Raw genomic sequence first — 17,841 nt, forward strand, 5'->3', positions numbered from 1 at the left:
GAAACTGAAGCTGTAGAACTAATAGAACGTGATGACACAGAAGAACTCATCCACAATATCCACATTGACCGCCACAAATATCCACCGCCCCCTGCCATCAGCTCCCGCGTCTCACACACACGAGCGCGAATTTAGCACTAGATTTAGCAACTTTCAGACCCTTTTAGTGGCTTTGTTTCATAGAAAATTCATACTGACAAACCTAGCGCCTTTTTTGGATAAACCTTAACTATGGTTCAGTTGGAAGATTTCGCCAGTGCTGTCCCGCGAACGCGAGGTCTGACTTTCCCGGAGAAGGGTCACCTCTCTCGGCGTCTGTTCTGTGCAGTGAGCGGCAGAGAAGCAGCACATTCAGTTGGCCACACCGCATTTTTTGACAATATTCACTCATCATGACAGTAAAATAAGTCTGCAGTATTTCCTCTCTCAATCAGTAGAAAATATGGTTAACACTCGGTCATGCATGAAAAAAAAAAATACCGCCATGTACCGTGAAACCGGTATAATTTAGAAAAATACCGTGATATAAATTTTTGGTTGTACCACCCAGCACTAGTAGATAGTGTTTAAATCACAGCATTCTAGATGGTTTAATAGCAGATATACTAGTACTGTTCTTTTTTTCTTAACTACGCTGAATTTATTTGATCAGTAAAAACAGAAATATTGTGAAACAGTATTATAATTTAAAATAGCCATTTTCTATTTGAATATATATTATAATGTAGTTTATTATTAATTTATTAAGATGAATTTTCAGCATCATTACTCCAGTCTTCAGTGTCACATGATCCTTCAGAAATTATTCTGATATGCTGATTTGCTGCTTGAGAAACATTTATTATTATTATTATCAATGTTGAAAACAGTTGTGCTGATGGACAGAAGAGTTTAGGGCACTTAAATCCTCCCCTGTATCAAACGCATGGGACGTTAAGTCACATCCTATGGCCTGTTTGGAAGAGGGCTCGTTCGGTTTCTTTTTACAGCCTGTGGTGTCCTGGTCAGGGTCGGCCACTTGCATGCTCTCATGAGGTCATTCAGCTTGTCCGACTGATTTAGATGTACTTTGTGGTTTCTTGGAGTTTGTGCCGAGAAGCACGAGGCTGACAGTTTCCTGGCTGACAGACTGCGCTGCTCTGAAGAGCCAGATGCTTAGCTGGAATCTTAAACTTATAGAAGAACGCCAGTCTCTCAAATTATTAATCACTTACACTGTCACGGCAGTATATCAGGGTTTTATTTATTGACTCAAGCTCTACCTTACGGTGCAGCATAATCATATTCACCTTTAATCTGACTTCTGTCAGCAGTTCTTCTGTACGCTTGGATTGTGTAGATAGTAGTGCTGGGCGGTATACCAGTTCATACCGAATACCGGTGTTTATTTTTGTTATGATATTACTTTTTAAAATACCGCAAAAGTATGTCGCTTAAACAACGTTCGGAATGCCACACTGTTGCACTGTGGTGAGGGAACAGCTGTATGTGTTACTAAGCGTGAAAGTTCAGAAACTGAAGCTGTAGAACTAATAGAACGTGATGACACAGAAGAACTCATCCACAATATCCACATTGACCGCCACAAATATCCACCGCCCCCTGCCATCAGCTCCCGCGTCTCACACACACGAGCGCGAATTTAGCACTAGATTTAGCAACTTTCAGACCCTTTTAGTGGCTTTGTTTCATAGAAAATTCATACTGACAAACCTAGCGCCTTTTTTGGATAAACCTTAACTATGGTTCAGTTGGAAGATTTCGCCAGTGCTGTCCCGCGAACGCGAGGTCTGACTTTCCCGGAGAAGGGTCACCTCTCTCGGCGTCTGTTCTGTGCAGTGAGCGGCAGAGAAGCAGCACATTCAGTTGGCCACACCGCATTTTTTGACAATATTCACTCATCATGACAGTAAAATAAGTCTGCAGTATTTCCTCTCTCAATCAGTAGAAAATATGGTTAACACTCGGTCATGCATGAAAAAAAAAAATACCGCCATGTACCGTGAAACCGGTATAATTTAGAAAAATACCGTGATATAAATTTTTGGTTGTACCACCCAGCACTAGTAGATAGTGTTTAAATCACAGCATTCTAGATGGTTTAATAGCAGATATACTAGTACTGTTCTTTTTTTCTTAACTACGCTGAATTTATTTGATCAGTAAAAACAGAAATATTGTGAAACAGTATTATAATTTAAAATAGCCATTTTCTATTTGAATATATATTATAATGTAGTTTATTATTAATTTATTAAGATGAATTTTCAGCATCATTACTCCAGTCTTCAGTGTCACATGATCCTTCAGAAATTATTCTGATATGCTGATTTGCTGCTTGAGAAACATTTATTATTATTATTATCAATGTTGAAAACAGTTGTGCTGATTAATGTTTTTTTTTTTTTTTTTTTTTTTTTTGTGGAAACAGTGATACACTTTTTCAGGATTAGTATAAAGTAAAAAAAAAAAATTTTTACAAACTCTTACTGACCCCAAACTTTTGAATTGTAGTGTATATGATGCAGTTTGTAGTGCTTAACTGTCCAGTAAAAAACTTTTGTTGGGTAATATTTGGAGAATTCACTTTGATACACGCCTTGTGGTGATCATATCATGTTTTCAAAAGTTGTATAGATTATTATATAGTTGTGGCCCTGCTTTATGTACTTGACTTGAAATTCATCTGCCTGTAAATGACACATTTTATGTGTATATATATATATATATACATATATACAGTGGGTACGGAAAGTATTCAGACCCCCTTAAATTTCTCACTGTCTATCATGCATATTTAATAATTGACCTTCTGCTGGCTTGTTTTGAGTTACTAGTGTTAGTATTGTTAAATAGTGCCTAACATTCTCATGTTTGTCACCGTAGCCTCCTATTGAGGAAGATGATGGAGCGTTAGAGGGACCTTCACCTCCTCTTTCAGCCGGCTCATTTGTTCAAGAGCTGTTTCAAGCTCAGTACAGGTAATAAACACCGATGTCTGTCTGTCTATCTGTCAGCTGTATTTAAATGTTCGTCTTAGTTGAAATGGCTCACTGTGTCCTCTGTTGATTCCAGATCCTCGCTTACCTGTCCGCACTGTCAGAAACAGAGCAACACTTTTGATCCTTTTCTTTGCATCTCCCTCCCAATACCATTACCTCATTCACGGTAAGTACTGATGTCAGAGAGACCGCCATTTAATTCCTTGCGGTGTGTTTTGATGGCAGCATCATGCTTCATCTGTAGGTTTAGACGTGAAGGCAGATTGGTCAACCGTCATGTCTTTATTAATGGCGTGACTGATCAACAGGGGTAGGATGAATATTAAGAAATATGCTCAGACACCTGAGTTTAGATGAAGTGTTCGATTTCATGACTGTTGGTATGATGTTGTTAATTTAGTCTGCTATGGACTTTCACTTTACATTTCATAGAAAACGAATGGCTTCATTTAATTCTTAACTGAACTTTGGGCTGGATCTGTAACACAGCCCACCACATATTGTCACCAATCATGAAACATGTCGCTCTGTAATAACTATATAGATACACTACCGATCGAAAGTTTGGTTTACAGTGTAATTGAATGTAGTGTTTTACGTTCATTTTTATATATTATTTATAAATATTCATAGATTATTTAAAAATACAGTAAAAACAATATCACATGTTAGCACAGCTTTACATTGTGATTTCAAAGCTGTATTTTCAGCATCATTACTCCAGTCTTCAGTGTCACGTGATCCTTCAGAAATCATTCTAATATACTGATTTGCTGCTCAAAACAGTCAGTGTTAAAACAGTTGTGCTGCTTAATATTTTTGTGGAAACTGTAATACATTTTTCCTTTGTAATCTTTGATGTAAAGAAAGTTCAAAATTACAGTATTTATATCAAATAGAAATATTTTGCAACATTATAGGCTAAATGTTTTTACTGTTACTTTTGATCAATCTTATGCATCCTTGCTGGATAAACGTATTAATTTCTTTAAAAAAAAAAAAGAAGTACTTTACTGATCCCAGACTTTTGAACAGTAGGCTATTTATTCTTTGATTATGATTTTTTTTTTGAGAATTCTGAATTAAATACAGCTATATTGAGAGCATCAATATCATGTCGATTACCTTAGAAAATAATTTATGAACAAAGGTGTAAAAAAAAAAAGGTAATGTACAGTAATACCCTTACTGTAGACATCTATGGGGCAAGTAAACTGGATGGTTTAAAATGAAAAGTGTGAATCTCATTTTTGACAGGAATTATTCATTTGAGGCAGGACTACTTTTCTAGGGGGATAGAAAAGTTACTGTTATTATTCCTGTGGATATTTCTGTCATGTTTATTTCATGTAAAATATTGTTTTATATATACTTAAGTTGTACAATATCATCCTAAAGCTACATGTTTTACCAAGTAAAAGTGGATATGATATGATATATGAAAGATTGCATTTAACTTTGCACAGGCAAGGTTAAGAAGTGAAATACCTCTCATTGTCTAATGCTGCTTATAGTATTTATGAATATTTTGAATTACATTTAATTTTGGTTTTCATTTGAATTTGTATTGTTTTTTGTGCTTTGCTCTCGTAATTTGTATTATTTTTTTGTATATTTCTATTAAAATATTGGTAATATATTTTTAATTCAGTTTTAGTAATTTTAGTGCTTCACCTTGAACTTGTTAAAGTCGTTTTTCGTTTGCATAGAATCTTTTTGTTTTATTTCAGCTTTATTTCAGTTACCCAAACGATTTGTAGTCTTCGTTTTAGTTAACAAAAACAACAGTAACACTTGCCCCGTATCTGTACTGAACAGTACAGCCATTTTCCTTTGTGTTTACAAGCTTATGGACAAATTAAACTAATTTTCTGTGAAAACTAACAGCATGCCATGAAGATCTATATACTTTTACACACAATATTTCATCATGAAAATATAAAGGTTCCGAAGTTGCTTCTTTCTCCTTGATTTAGGTGCTAAATATATACTTTTCCCTTCAAATAATCATCCTCTTCTGCTTCTCTCCGGAGGTGCTCTGATGCTATTTTTAAGAGACCAGTGTAGTGGTTGATCAAGGAGAGCACTTGGTTTAATCCAAAGGCATTTTTAAGCTGCTGAATTCATTAGTACACATTAATGATTAAAGAAGCTGTAGTATTAGAAGACAGACAGTGATTTACAGCACACCTGCCCCTCATAGTACCGCAGAGATGATGAACCAGCGAATAATAGTCCCTGGGAGAGTAGTATAGCTGGGCAGGTTTCACTTCCACATCATTATTGAGTAAAACCCTGCTGGTGCCTTCATATCATCCCTAATCCAAGAGGTTCTTCATCATAAGGAAGAATCGGGGGATATTTTGACCCCTCCGCCCGCTGTGGCTTACTGCACTGTCGGCATCTCTCTGCTCTGAAAAACATTAGTGCAGAGAAAGACTAGATTTGGAGCTTATGCTCTGTAGGGGTGGGGGAAAAAAATCGATACAGCATAGTATCGCGATATTTTCTGCGGCAATACTGTATTGATACACGGACGCCAAGTATCGATCTTTTATTATACTATTTGGTAGTAACAAAAATCTGTTTCTTTACAGTCCACTAGATGGTGGTGTTGAGTTTTTTTCTAAAATCCTTTAATGCACGGCAAGCCGTTGATTATCCCGCTTATTCCATGGTCATTTGCCAGCATTGACAACTTAAAGCTGTTTATGATGTTAGCAGCGCAATTTTTAACCCGAAGGGTAAAAATGACTGTTATTTTCGTCAGTTACGGCTCGTTAGCTCTAGCTTTCTGCCCACTTCAAATCAGATACAGAGATAAAATAGTGCGGTAAGACCACATTTATTTGAATGAATTATCGATCGAGAGAGAGATGACAGTTGTGTGTGTGAATTACCTGCGTCTGTGCGTCTCTCTCTACAAACTATGAAGCTGTTTAGTTACTGCGATTTTACCTCATTGCTGAGGAAGTCAATGAAGCGATCTCGTATCTGTTATTTTATTAAAAAAAGTCGAGGGGCAGCACCGACAATAAGTTTCTGTGTGTGCGCAGTGCGATCTGCAATCGCCGACCTCTCTCCCTCTCACTGTGTTTATGTGCGAGTGGTGTGTGTGTGTGCATCAATTAAAGCAGCGCATTAATATAGGACGGTGATTAAACTGGCTTGGGATAAACAAACTGAGAAATGTTTCTTTTTAGTTAAAACAGATGTTGCCAAAGTTTTCGTTTGAGGACATAATTTGAAGTTGGAAAAAGGTAATAAATTGCAATATATCGCAGAATATATTTAAAACCGCAACAATATTTTATCGTGACACAAGTACCGTGATAATACCGTATCATGGGGCCTCTGGTGATTCCCACCCCTTATGCTCTTCCAGCATGAAGAATGGCCGATCCGAGGAAGAGGAAATTTCGTCTGGAAGTTCAGCAACGTGCGACTTAAGCGATAGTTGCCCACAGTCTGTGGGAGTAGGTTTCATTTGCCCTCTCCTTAATTCTGTTTATCCATGCTTAGCAAGTGCTGTTATTTCTGTGTATTATTTCATAGGCCATTTATTCCCTACGCTTCCCTGATATGCCACTTCACGTGGGCAGATATTAATGAAGAGTTGTTGATTTAGTCGGCTTCACCTTCTGGGGCCACTGCACACAGCTTTTGCTCTTTAGAGATGAGTTTGCTTCCTAATGCGTATAGAGAGGTGATCAAGCATCATTAGAGCAATTCTAAATGCTTTCAGTCCTTACAGGCTGCTGAATGCTGTAAAAGGATATTAAGTAGTGTGTTACGTTGTATCAGCTTGTATTTTAAATGAATGTTTTTTGGAATGTTTATTTATTTATTTTATCCACACCCGAATTATAGATGTTTTTTTGCACATGAATATAGTTGCTTTAGCATTAGTCTTTAAAGGAATAGTTCAACCAAAAATGAAAATTGGCATAAGTTACTCACTCTTATGTCATTACAAACCCATAAGACTTTCATATATCTGTGGAACACAAATTAAGAGTTTTTATTTAAATTAAGTTTTTATTGAAACCTGAGATTTCTGTCCCTCCATTGAATGTCTATTCTAACAAAATGTTCAAGCCTCAAAGAGTTCATAAAGACATTGTAAAATAAATTCAAATGAATTAAGTGGTTTAATCCAAGTTTTCTGGAAAGACACAACCACTTTATACAATAGAAATATGTAATTTAGGCATTTATTCACATATAAACAGGGTTTGAAATTAACTTTTTCACTCACCAGCCAATTTGGCAACAAAATGTTAAAAGTTACTGGCCATTCATAACTTCTATTAACCAAAAAAATAAACAGAAATAAACCTACAGCTTGAGGTGCGAACCATTGCAAATCATTTGTACTTTATGTTAGTACGTCATTAATTGAACGAACACATTCAGTGTAAACAGCATCATTGATTATAATGGGTTCTATAATATTATATTTTGTTGCGTCGCACCATGCCGCGCCGCTCGTGTCCAGTGTAGACACGGTGTGAGTCTTCAGCCGTTTTTCGACTTTTCACTATTGCGTCAGTTCAAAGGAAACCAGTGTGCCGTTATTTGTTGCGTTGTGATGGGTATGTTGAAGTAAGCTAGATATTCGCAGATGCTGCACAATTAGGCTGTATTTAGTATATCATGATGCCTCTCGAGTTCAGTATTTATGCCAAACCTGTGCAGAACTGCCCCAAGAAATCAATGAGTGAACAATTTACAAAAAGTAGCCCGTCAAATTGGCTGGTGATTTGACAGCATTACCCACCACAGCTGATTTTTACCCGCATTTGGAGGGTGTTTATTTCAAACCCTGCGTATAAACATTGATCAATGCACATATAGTACATAGAGCACATCAAATGTGGTAAAGATGTGGTTGTTTGATGGGCAAGAGCCAATTAAATTTATTATCATGTGTCAAGCAAGCACGTTTGAATTTTATTAAACTGTCCGATACATATGGATTACTTCTGCGATGTCTTTAGAAACTTTTTGAACTATCACAATTATGGTGGAATGAACTTTCTGTGGAGGGACAGAAATAAATTAGTCTTCATTAAAATGTCCTCATTTGTGTGTTTGATGATGAACGAAAGTGTTATGGGTTTGGATGACATGAGGATGAGTAAATGATGACCGAATTTGTATTTCGGGGTGACGGACCCTTTGAGTTTACAGTCAGGTGGTGATGTGAACTAATGGTTAAAAATCTGTAGGTTTGCATGGGGTGATACATAAACTTTCATTATTGTGCTGTTGGTTGCTCCAGGGCGACTGTCTCTCTGAAGTTGCTTTGGATTAATTTGTTGTATCACTTGGCATCCCTCAGGCCTCTGTATGTGACCGTGGTTTATCAAGGCAAGTACTCTCACTGCATGAGGATCGGTGTGGCCGTACCGCTCAACAGCACTGTGTCCAGACTGAGAGAGGCCGTGTCACGTGAGACCAAGATCCCACCAGACCAGGTGCAGTTTCCCAATTTTTTTTTTTTTGCCAAAATACTGAGATGTTATTTTGCATCGAATTCCGGTCTTGGTGTAAAGATCTTTACTGTTTCCCTGAATACAATATTCTCCATTAATACTGAGGTGTGGACACTGATGGAGGGTTGATTGCCGTTTGTATGTTCGTCTTCCCACATAACGTCATCAACCAAAGCCGTTTCCTGTTTGTTTGCCTTGTTTTACCGAGATGTTGGGTGTAAACCACTTCTGACCATCCGTCTCTCTTATGTCTGTGCAGTTTGTCCTGACTGAAATGTATTACGACGGTTTCCACCGCTCCTTTTGTGACGATGACGACGATCTTGATATCATTCAAGAAAGTGACTCAATCTTTGCTTTTGAAACTCCTGAGACTTTTAGATTAGAAAACATTCGCTCTAAAAGAGGTACTCTTTCATACATTGCACTTTGGTTATAGCTCAAAGTATACATCAGTTTTGACGCGAACGCTTAGCGTACAGCAAAACACGCTTGCTTTCATAGTACTCTCCATTTGATAGCATACGCAAACACAGGTGGTTAACTCATGCGCTAGAAAGTTTTTGTCCAGTGTTGGTCTGCGCCATTTCTCTCCAGAATTTGACAAATAAAAATGTCTTTGTACTTGTTTAAACTAGAGTTGCAGGTATCTCTTTACTTGCTCATCTAGGTGGGCGTCTATTCTTGTCACCATCTCCAGTAGTCAGTTGTTTCTTTTTCAACTGTGAAACAATGGGCCGGGCCAGTGTTGCCCCCTTTTGGACCAACGAATTAATGCAAAAAAAAAAAAAATGTGCAAGCTGAGCGTACAGAGTATGTGTGGTTAGAAAAGTCGAGCTGTGCTGATGACAGTATTTACGCATCTGTATGCAAACCCTAGTATACACGTAAAAACCGAAGTATACTTTGGGCTTAAGAAAAACTGAATGTGTATCAAATAATCCTAATTATAAGCAGTGTTGGGTGGTAACGCATTACTTAGTAACGCATTACTGTAATTTGATTACTTTTTTAGTAACGGAGTAATTTAACGCGTTATAATTTTCAAAATAGTAATTAGAGTATAGTTACAAGCCGAGGTCTCTATACGTTACTGCCGCGTTACATTGCTGACATAATGCAATGTTTTATAATCTGGAGATTGTAAAAAGGATGTAGCACACGCACTGTCGAGTCAAGTGCCAGTGGATTAGAGACCTGCTCCCGCGAGACCCCGTGTGTGTGTGCGCGCGGGATGCGGGAGAATAAAATGATTCACGGGACTCCCGCAAAATAGAAATATCTAAACATAAAATATCTAAAACAAATAAATTATTCATCTATTGCACAAAAGCAACATGAACTAATATAAAATATAAATGATTAACAGGTGCAAGCGTATGCAGAGTTTCTATTTAGGCTATAACACGTGTTTGCAGCGTTGAGCAATACAGTGCTCAAATGTGCGTGCTCACGAATCCTCTCATTATAACACACGAATTGTAGACATTATGAAAGATTCATTATGCATATATTTATTGAGTTATAACAGAGGTTTGTGAGATTGCGATGAACTGAGATGTCTTTTAGAGATTATAAATGCAGCGCTCTTTGCTGGCATTCTGCCATGCCAAACCATGCACGCAGCAGCCGCTTGCTTTAGTTAAAAATAACAGTGTTCTGTGAATGTTGATGCCAGATAAATCTACAGACACGCTCCAGATAAATAACAAATATTTATCTGGAGTGTGTATGCTGGGATTTCATACATTTCATGGAGAAAAAAGTAACGTAACTAGTAATGTAACTAATTACTTTTGAAATAAAGTAATCAGAACAGTAACATGATTACTTTTAAAAGGAGTAATCAGTAATTTGATTACATTTTCAGAGTAACTTGCCCAACACTGATTATAAGCAATCAGCATTTATTGAAACATGAAAATATCATATTTGAAATTGAGCTAAAGGCAGTGCTTTGTCTTTGAAAACAGAGAAACTATATCTAGCTTAGATTAGGATCATCATAAAAGTAGACTGGAGAGTATGAAAGTAATTATCTTGATACTATTTCTAACTTTTTTGTTGTTGTTTTTAGTGATGCAAGTAACAATTTTAACCATTTCCAGGGAGCCTTCTTGCTAATCTGAATCAGAACAATTTGAAATATGGAGCGGAGAGCAGCCGAATGCCATCTTTCATGCAGGGTGCGATGAATCCAGCATCTCCCAACAAAAACACTGGATGTGAGAAAATGATTCTGCTGATCTGTAACAGAGCCTGCACTGGCCATCAAGGACGGAGGTAACATTGTTGTCTTTCCGACATGCTCACACGAGTCGAAGTTCCATTATTTTTGACACAATATCTTACAGTACATGGAGAAAATGTAGTAATCTCATTATACACAATATAAGACGGTAATGTGGCACAAACTGGAAAATCAATACAGCACTTTCTGTTTGTTGCAGGTTCGGTCTTCCGTTTGTACTATATCTAGAGCGCTCTGTGACATGGGATGTGTTACAGAAAGAAATTCTGGAGAAAATGCGTCACCTACTAAGGCCAGGGGTTTACATTCAGGTCAGTGAAACCTCTAATTGTTGTTAAATACAGGTCTTGAAATGCAAAGTCAGTACAATTAAATGACTTTTTTTCTTACATAAAACTTGCACTTCTGATAAAGTGGATTGGTGATTTTAGGTTGGACCCTTTAGTCTGCGTGTGGTTGGAGTAGTTGGAATCACATATCTGTTGCCACAGGAGGAACAGCCACTATGTCACCCCACTGTGGAAAGGTTTGTAATGCATAACCATGTGTTCAGAGCATATTGTGTGAACTTAAATTTCAGGTGTGACATGTACAGTATATTGTTCTACTATTAGTGCACATAGACAGTTCTTCCACAGGCAAGCAAATAGTCAATACTTTTATTACAACAGCATTTTTAACTACACAAACCAAAGACACTTTATGTTACGCTAGATGATTTAATGATTGTAGTTGAAAAGTTTATTATAACTGCTTTAGTGTGATCATTAGTGTGAATTTAACACGTGTAATAAAACAAAATACTACAAAGCTTGATTCTTCAATTTGTTATTTTCTTGGCAAATATCATGCCTTTCCTCAATCTTTCCTTTTTAGAGCATATAAATCCTGTGGGCCAGGTGGACCTCCTCATGTTAAAATTGTAGTGGAGTGGGACAAAGAGACCAAGGAATAGTAAGTAAAATGGAGCCATAATTAATAACTTGTCTATAGTGTTTTATTTTTTCTTATAGTGGCCCCAAAATAATATTTAGACAATTAAACCACACTTAAAAATTGTTGAACATCATTGCATTAGATCAGGAGTTCGCGAGGGAACTACAGGGAGTTCATGAGTTGATAATTAAATCATTAAATGAAATAACTAAATGAAAATGAAAACGGATACATTTTAAAAAACATACTTATTTAAAAAGATTAAAAAAATATTTGATTTGTTTCTCTTGCGTGTCATGTGACTATTAACCATGAACATGCAAGTGTATTGTTAAATTATTGAAATATTATATTTAAATCTCAGGGAGTACTTCAAATAAATATTTTAGGTCCAATGTTAGATGCCACTTGGTTTATTTATTTGTTTGTATGTCTAATGCATGGAAACTTTATACTGCGAATTTAACACGTGTAATAAAACAAAATACTACAAAGCTTGATTCCTCAATTTGTTATTTTCTTGGCAAATATCATGCCTTTCCTCAATCTTTCCTTTTTAGAGCATATAAATCCTGTGGGCCAGGTGGACCTCCTCATGTTAAAATTGTAGTGGAGTGGGACAAAGAGACCAAGGAATAGTAAGTAAAATGGAGCCATAATTAATAACTTGTCTATAGTGTTTTATTTTTTCTTATAGTGGCCCCAAAATAATATTTAGACAATTAAACCACACTTAAAAATTGTTGAACATCATTGCATTAGATCAGGAGTTCGCGAGGGAACTACAGGGAGTTCATGAGTTGATAATTAAATCATTAAATGAAATAACTAAATGAAAATGAAAACGGATACATTTTAAAAAACATACTTATTTAAAAAGATTAAAAAAATATTTGATTTGTTTCTCTTGCGTGTCATGTGACTATTAACCATGAACATGCAAGTGTATTGTTAAATTATTGAAATATTATATTTAAATCTCAGGGAGTACTTCAAATAAATATTTTAGGTCCAATGTTAGATGCCACTTGGTTTATTTATTTGTTTGTATGTCTAATGCATGGAAACTTTATACTGCTGTACACTTCCTGTAAGTAGTTTGTGGTAAGACCAATTCCACAGGGGAATGTATGGCTAAAAATTTCAGAGCAAGAAATTTCAGTGAAGCCAGAAAGGAAGGGTCATTTCAAACATTTTTTGAAGTTCGTGCATGTATTAAACATTCTCTGGCTGACTGTTAAGAGAAAATATCCTGCAGAGATAAAATAAATATGTCTGTTGAAGTCACAGAGAGGATCGCAGACATGCTTGACTGGTCTGGTAAGAGAGATTTGTTTCCAGCGTATGTTCTGATTCCCGCAGTTTGTTTGGACACACTGAGGAAGAGTACATCCCTGATGCTGAGAGTGTGTATCTGCACAGAGAGCAGCACCATCAGCCGCAGGCCTGCACCCTCGCTCAGTGCTTCCAGCTCTACACCAAAGAGGAGCAGGTAAAAGTCTGGCATAATACACGTTCAAGTTTTACCTTCGCAAAGGATCCATTTACCCAAAAATGAAAACTCTGTCATGTAGTCACTATCATGTCTTTCCAAACCTGTTTGACTTACTTTCAAAGGGAGACATTTCGAAACTAAGCCATACAATGAAAATGAAAAAAAGTCCAAGGCTGTCAAACAAGAGTTTTATTGAATAACGACTTAAATTTCTGGCCCTTCTGGTGATTTATGATGCTTTAATGTCATTTTTGGAGCTTGACAGCACTCATCCACTTTCTTTGTATGGAAAAGAGCAGCTCAGGCATTCTCCTGTGTTCATGGAAGAAAGTCATACAGGTTTTGCATGACATGAGAGTGAGGAATGAAGACAGACTTTTGATTTGTTACGTGAACTATTCCTTTAAAAGAGCCCTCATGCTCCTTTAATTTCTTTAATTTCCACTTCTCCAGAGCTGCCTTTGTGGGTGTATATGTCAATGTTACTCTATTTCTGCTGTCAGGGCTGTTTTAAAATTGCTAGTTTTTTTGCGAACACATCTTTAACCCTGGAACAGGTCCACATATCGTATAAATATACACTGTGGTTAGCCAGAGCTGGCCTTGGGCAGCTAAGGAAGGGTTTGGAACTGGCTGTGCTTTAAGGAAAATGAAGGAACAGACAGATTTGTAAATGTAAAAACCTCTCTGACTGATTTTGTTTATGTCTGCTTCCTGTATGCCTTCCAGTTGGCCCCAGATGATGCTTGGCGCTGCCCCCATTGCAGGCAACTGCAACAGGGGCGAATCAAACTCAGCCTGTGGACCCTGCCGGATGTTCTCATACTGCACCTCAAGAGGTTTAGACAGGTGCTGTATTGATCAAATCACATTCCCTGCACAAATGGTGCTCTTTGCGTGCATATGTGTGATAGGGCCTGTTTACACCTGGTCACTTTGTGCATTTTCTCTGATCGGATAACTATCCAATCGTGAAAAGACCAGGTGTAAATGCCGTCCAAAATGCTTTCAAGACAGATTTAAATCCGATCGCTCAAACCACTTCAGGAGGTGGTCTGGGACACATTCCAGACGAAATTAGACAAGTGTAAATACATCTGGTTGAAATCACATATGTAAATTTTACTCCTCCCAAAATGTTAAAATAATAAACGTGTGAGAGCTTTATAGGCTATATGACGTGTTACAGGCAGATATGACGGCGCTAATACAACATGCATCACCGTGGATGAGTAGCTGAGTATCTCTTCAGCAAGCAAGTATGCGTAAACTGCCGCAAATAAAACTGAAATTAAGTCACAGACGCTCAACACACAATCATCTTCAGTTGTCGTAGTTAGACAAACTTATCTTTCCAGTGCTGATGCCACTCTTCTTTTGCGGTCTTTCGTCTAGAAATTATCTGATAATTAATAAATCAATTTCTGTCAGGACCACTATCGTCAAAATGATAGATACTTAGCATAAAGTTTGGCGGTATGGTTCTGTTCTGGGCAAAAAGCTCCCTGCCCACCCATGCAGCCTATCATGAATGAGCAGGGAGAGCAGCAATAATAACCCCCCTAGGGTTAACAGAACAGAACAAGGCAGATATCATTAATGTACTTAATGATATTTAAGTGTAACACTTTATTCAAGATAAAGGAGTCTGATTAGCAAGGAATATCAGAAAGCCAAGTCCTGATTGTGGCGAATGGAGGAGCTGGGGATGTGTAATTTGCTCCTGAGTAAGCTGAAAAGCTGCTGAATAATACTGAATAGAGCTTATAAAGGAATGCCGCGATAGGTGTCATATTCCTATAGGTAGATGTGATCAGCTGAGAATCAGCTGATGCAAGCTTGACTCACGTGACCTGCCAGAACTAACGCTAACGCTTAATTTTTCAAGTAGCAGTCTATGGAAGAAAAATGAATAAAAGAATAAAAAAAAGGTAAATTTGAGTTTATATTTCAAAACTCTGACTTTATTTGCACAATTCTGAGATTATATCTCAATTCTGATAAGAAAAATCAACTCGTCTTTCTCTCTTTTCCCCTTGGCTCAGAATCATGAGTTTATATTCCTGACTTCTGTCCGAACTAGGAGATATAAACTTGCATTTATGAGAAAAAAAGTCAGAATTGTGTGTTAAAAGGTAAATGTTATGTAAAATGTTAATAGTAATAGGTTTAAATAGTATTTCATGCTTTAACTCTAAGGCTAAACCAATATGTCCCCTAAGAACTGCATATGTAAATATTATGTAGACCTATTGTTAAATCAAATTTATGCTATAAAAGTAGAGTAATCATAGCATTTTTCATCCATAGTTGGTCCATTTAAATGTCTACGTTTAGCTTCAAATGGCATCTTTGAAGACGGTACTCTATAAAAATTATTTGCATTCCGATTCTGGCATCCAAAGGCACAAAAATATATACAGTGGGTACGGAAAGTATTCAGACCCCCTTCAATTTTTCACTCTTTGTTATATTGCAGCCATTTGCTAAAATCATTTAAGTTCATTTTTTTTCCTCATTAATGTACACACAGCACCCCATATTGACAGAAAAACACAGAATTGTTGACATTTTTGCAGATTTATTAAAAAAGAAAAACTGAAATATCACATGGTCCTAAGTATTCAGACCCTTTGCTGTGACACTCAAATATTTAACTCAGGTGCTGTCCATTTCTTCTGAGCATCCTTGAGATGGTTCTACACCTTAATTTGAGTCCAGCTGTGTTTGATTATACTGATTGAACTTGATTAGGAAAGCCACACACCAATAAAACTGAAATTAAGTCACAGACGCTCAACACACAATCATCTTCAGTTGTCGTAGTTAGACAAACTTATCTTTCCAGTGCTGATGCCACTCTTCTTTTGCGGTCTTTCGTCTAGAAATTATCTGATAATTAATAAATCAATTTCTGTCAGGACCACTATCGTCAAAATGATAGATACTTAGCATAAAGTTTGGCGGTATGGTTCTGTTCTGGGCAAAAAGCTCCCTGCCCACCCATGCAGCCTATCATGAATGAGCAGGGAGAGCAGCAATAATAACCCCCCTAGGGTTAACAGAACAGAACAAGGCAGATATCATTAATGTACTTAATGATATTTAAGTGTAACACTTTATTCAAGATAAAGGAGTCTGATTAGCAAGGAATATCAGAAAGCCAAGTCCTGATTGTGGCGAATGGAGGAGCTGGGGATGTGTAATTTGCTCCTGAGTAAGCTGAAAAGCTGCTGAATAATACTGAATAGAGCTTATAAAGGAATGCCGCGATAGGTGTCATATTCCTATAGGTAGATGTGATCAGCTGAGAATCAGCTGATGCAAGCTTGACTCACGTGACCTGCCAGAACTAACGCTAACGCTTAAATTCTGTCAGGACCACTCCTACCTTGCCTAAAAGCTTCAGCATCCATTTAAAAGTTTAGAACAACAGCATATAATAACTCAAATCAACTCATCAGTTTACAGGTTGGCTGTCTCCCATTGACATTTGTGCTCGTTGTGTTACGTGTCCTCAATCTGACAACCTGCATGAGCATAGACAAAAATCCTTACCAATACACTTAATCACAGTAGTCAGAGAAACTTACTAGATGAGCCATAACCAGCAAGCATATTTCAAGAACAATCGGATGGCCTAAACAACAGCTTAAACATTAGCTTCTTGGTGTTGCAAGTTTAACCAAGTACCAGCACTTGCAGTAACAACCAATAGCTTAAAGCAACAAGCAATCTAGCGATAAACATGATACTGAACACTAGATAAGCCCTAACAAGCAAGCAAAATCCCAATACCCTAATAGCTTTAAAGCAAAGACCTTCTGAAATAGCATAGACTGGGGCAGCATGCCCTTTAAGAAGAGAAGCAGTGAAGGGGTGCTCTTCTTTAATAAGCAGCTGAGACAGGGTGTCCGCTGGTCCTTTAAAAGCCTTAAAATGTCTTAAATAACGTTTTCCTAATATAAGGCCTTAAAAAGTCTTAAAATGTCTTAAATTCGGATTCGATGGGTCTTAATTATTTTTGGTCTCATTACCGCTAAAATATCTGACGGACCTAATGACTGTTTACAATCACTGGACAGACCCGCGGTAAGTTACTGTGTCGTCAGAGTGAACTGCAGTAAGTTAGCAGAATACCGAATACAAACTCGCGCTGAGGCTCTCTCTGTTTGTCTCGAGACTTCAGAACAAATGAGCGTGACGGCACACATAAACTCAGAAGAAACACACTGAGGTAAAAATTCTAAATATTTAGTTTATTCATAACATGATATAGTTAAATAACACCATGACAAGTGAGCTATTTTACTCAATATTCTCACGACGCAAAAACAAACAAACATTGAAGTCTAGTGCGCGTGCGCATTTGCAGTGCGCTCTGCCTGATCACTGCATGATCTATTAAAATACATTCAGAATGTTCACAAATTCAAGACATGGGGGCAGAACATGTGTATATTTATATTCAAGTTCACAGGGAAGAGTGCCTTTTTTTCCTCTAAAAATTACCATATACAAATGTGATATTGATTTTTTACAACAGTTCAATAAACTAGAAGTTTTATTAAGAGACTTACGTTTTAGACACCATATTGGCTGTTTTTGCACTATTTCGCCAACAAAAATAATTCCAAACAAAGCCACAGCGCTGTTTTG

General features: G+C 37.2%; 1 protein-coding gene across 3 annotated transcripts in view; it reads left to right on the forward strand.

The window, feature by feature from the left end:
- The window catches only part of LOC107550315 (ubiquitin carboxyl-terminal hydrolase 31-like), a 35,973-nt gene that overhangs the window by 8,090 nt on the left and 10,042 nt on the right, over positions 1–17,841 (forward strand). For all 3 annotated transcript variants that reach the window (XM_016231588.1, XM_016231589.1, XM_016231590.1), the window contains exons 3-12: positions 2,887–2,981; positions 3,076–3,168; positions 8,347–8,482; positions 8,760–8,907; positions 10,609–10,783; positions 10,951–11,062; positions 11,183–11,277; positions 11,628–11,705; positions 13,050–13,179; positions 13,912–14,031. In XM_016231588.1, the coding sequence (XP_016087074.1) occupies positions 2,887–2,981; positions 3,076–3,168; positions 8,347–8,482; positions 8,760–8,907; positions 10,609–10,783; positions 10,951–11,062; positions 11,183–11,277; positions 11,628–11,705; positions 13,050–13,179; positions 13,912–14,031 (1,182 nt within the window). The remainder of the gene's footprint in view (positions 1–2,886; positions 2,982–3,075; positions 3,169–8,346; positions 8,483–8,759; positions 8,908–10,608; positions 10,784–10,950; positions 11,063–11,182; positions 11,278–11,627; positions 11,706–13,049; positions 13,180–13,911; positions 14,032–17,841) is intronic.

The sequence above is a fragment of the Sinocyclocheilus grahami genome, unplaced genomic scaffold (assembly GCF_001515645.1).
Source record: "Sinocyclocheilus grahami isolate Dianchi unplaced genomic scaffold, SAMN03320097.WGS_v1.1 scaffold395.1, whole genome shotgun sequence".
NCBI lineage: Eukaryota > Metazoa > Chordata > Actinopteri > Cypriniformes > Cyprinidae > Sinocyclocheilus > Sinocyclocheilus grahami.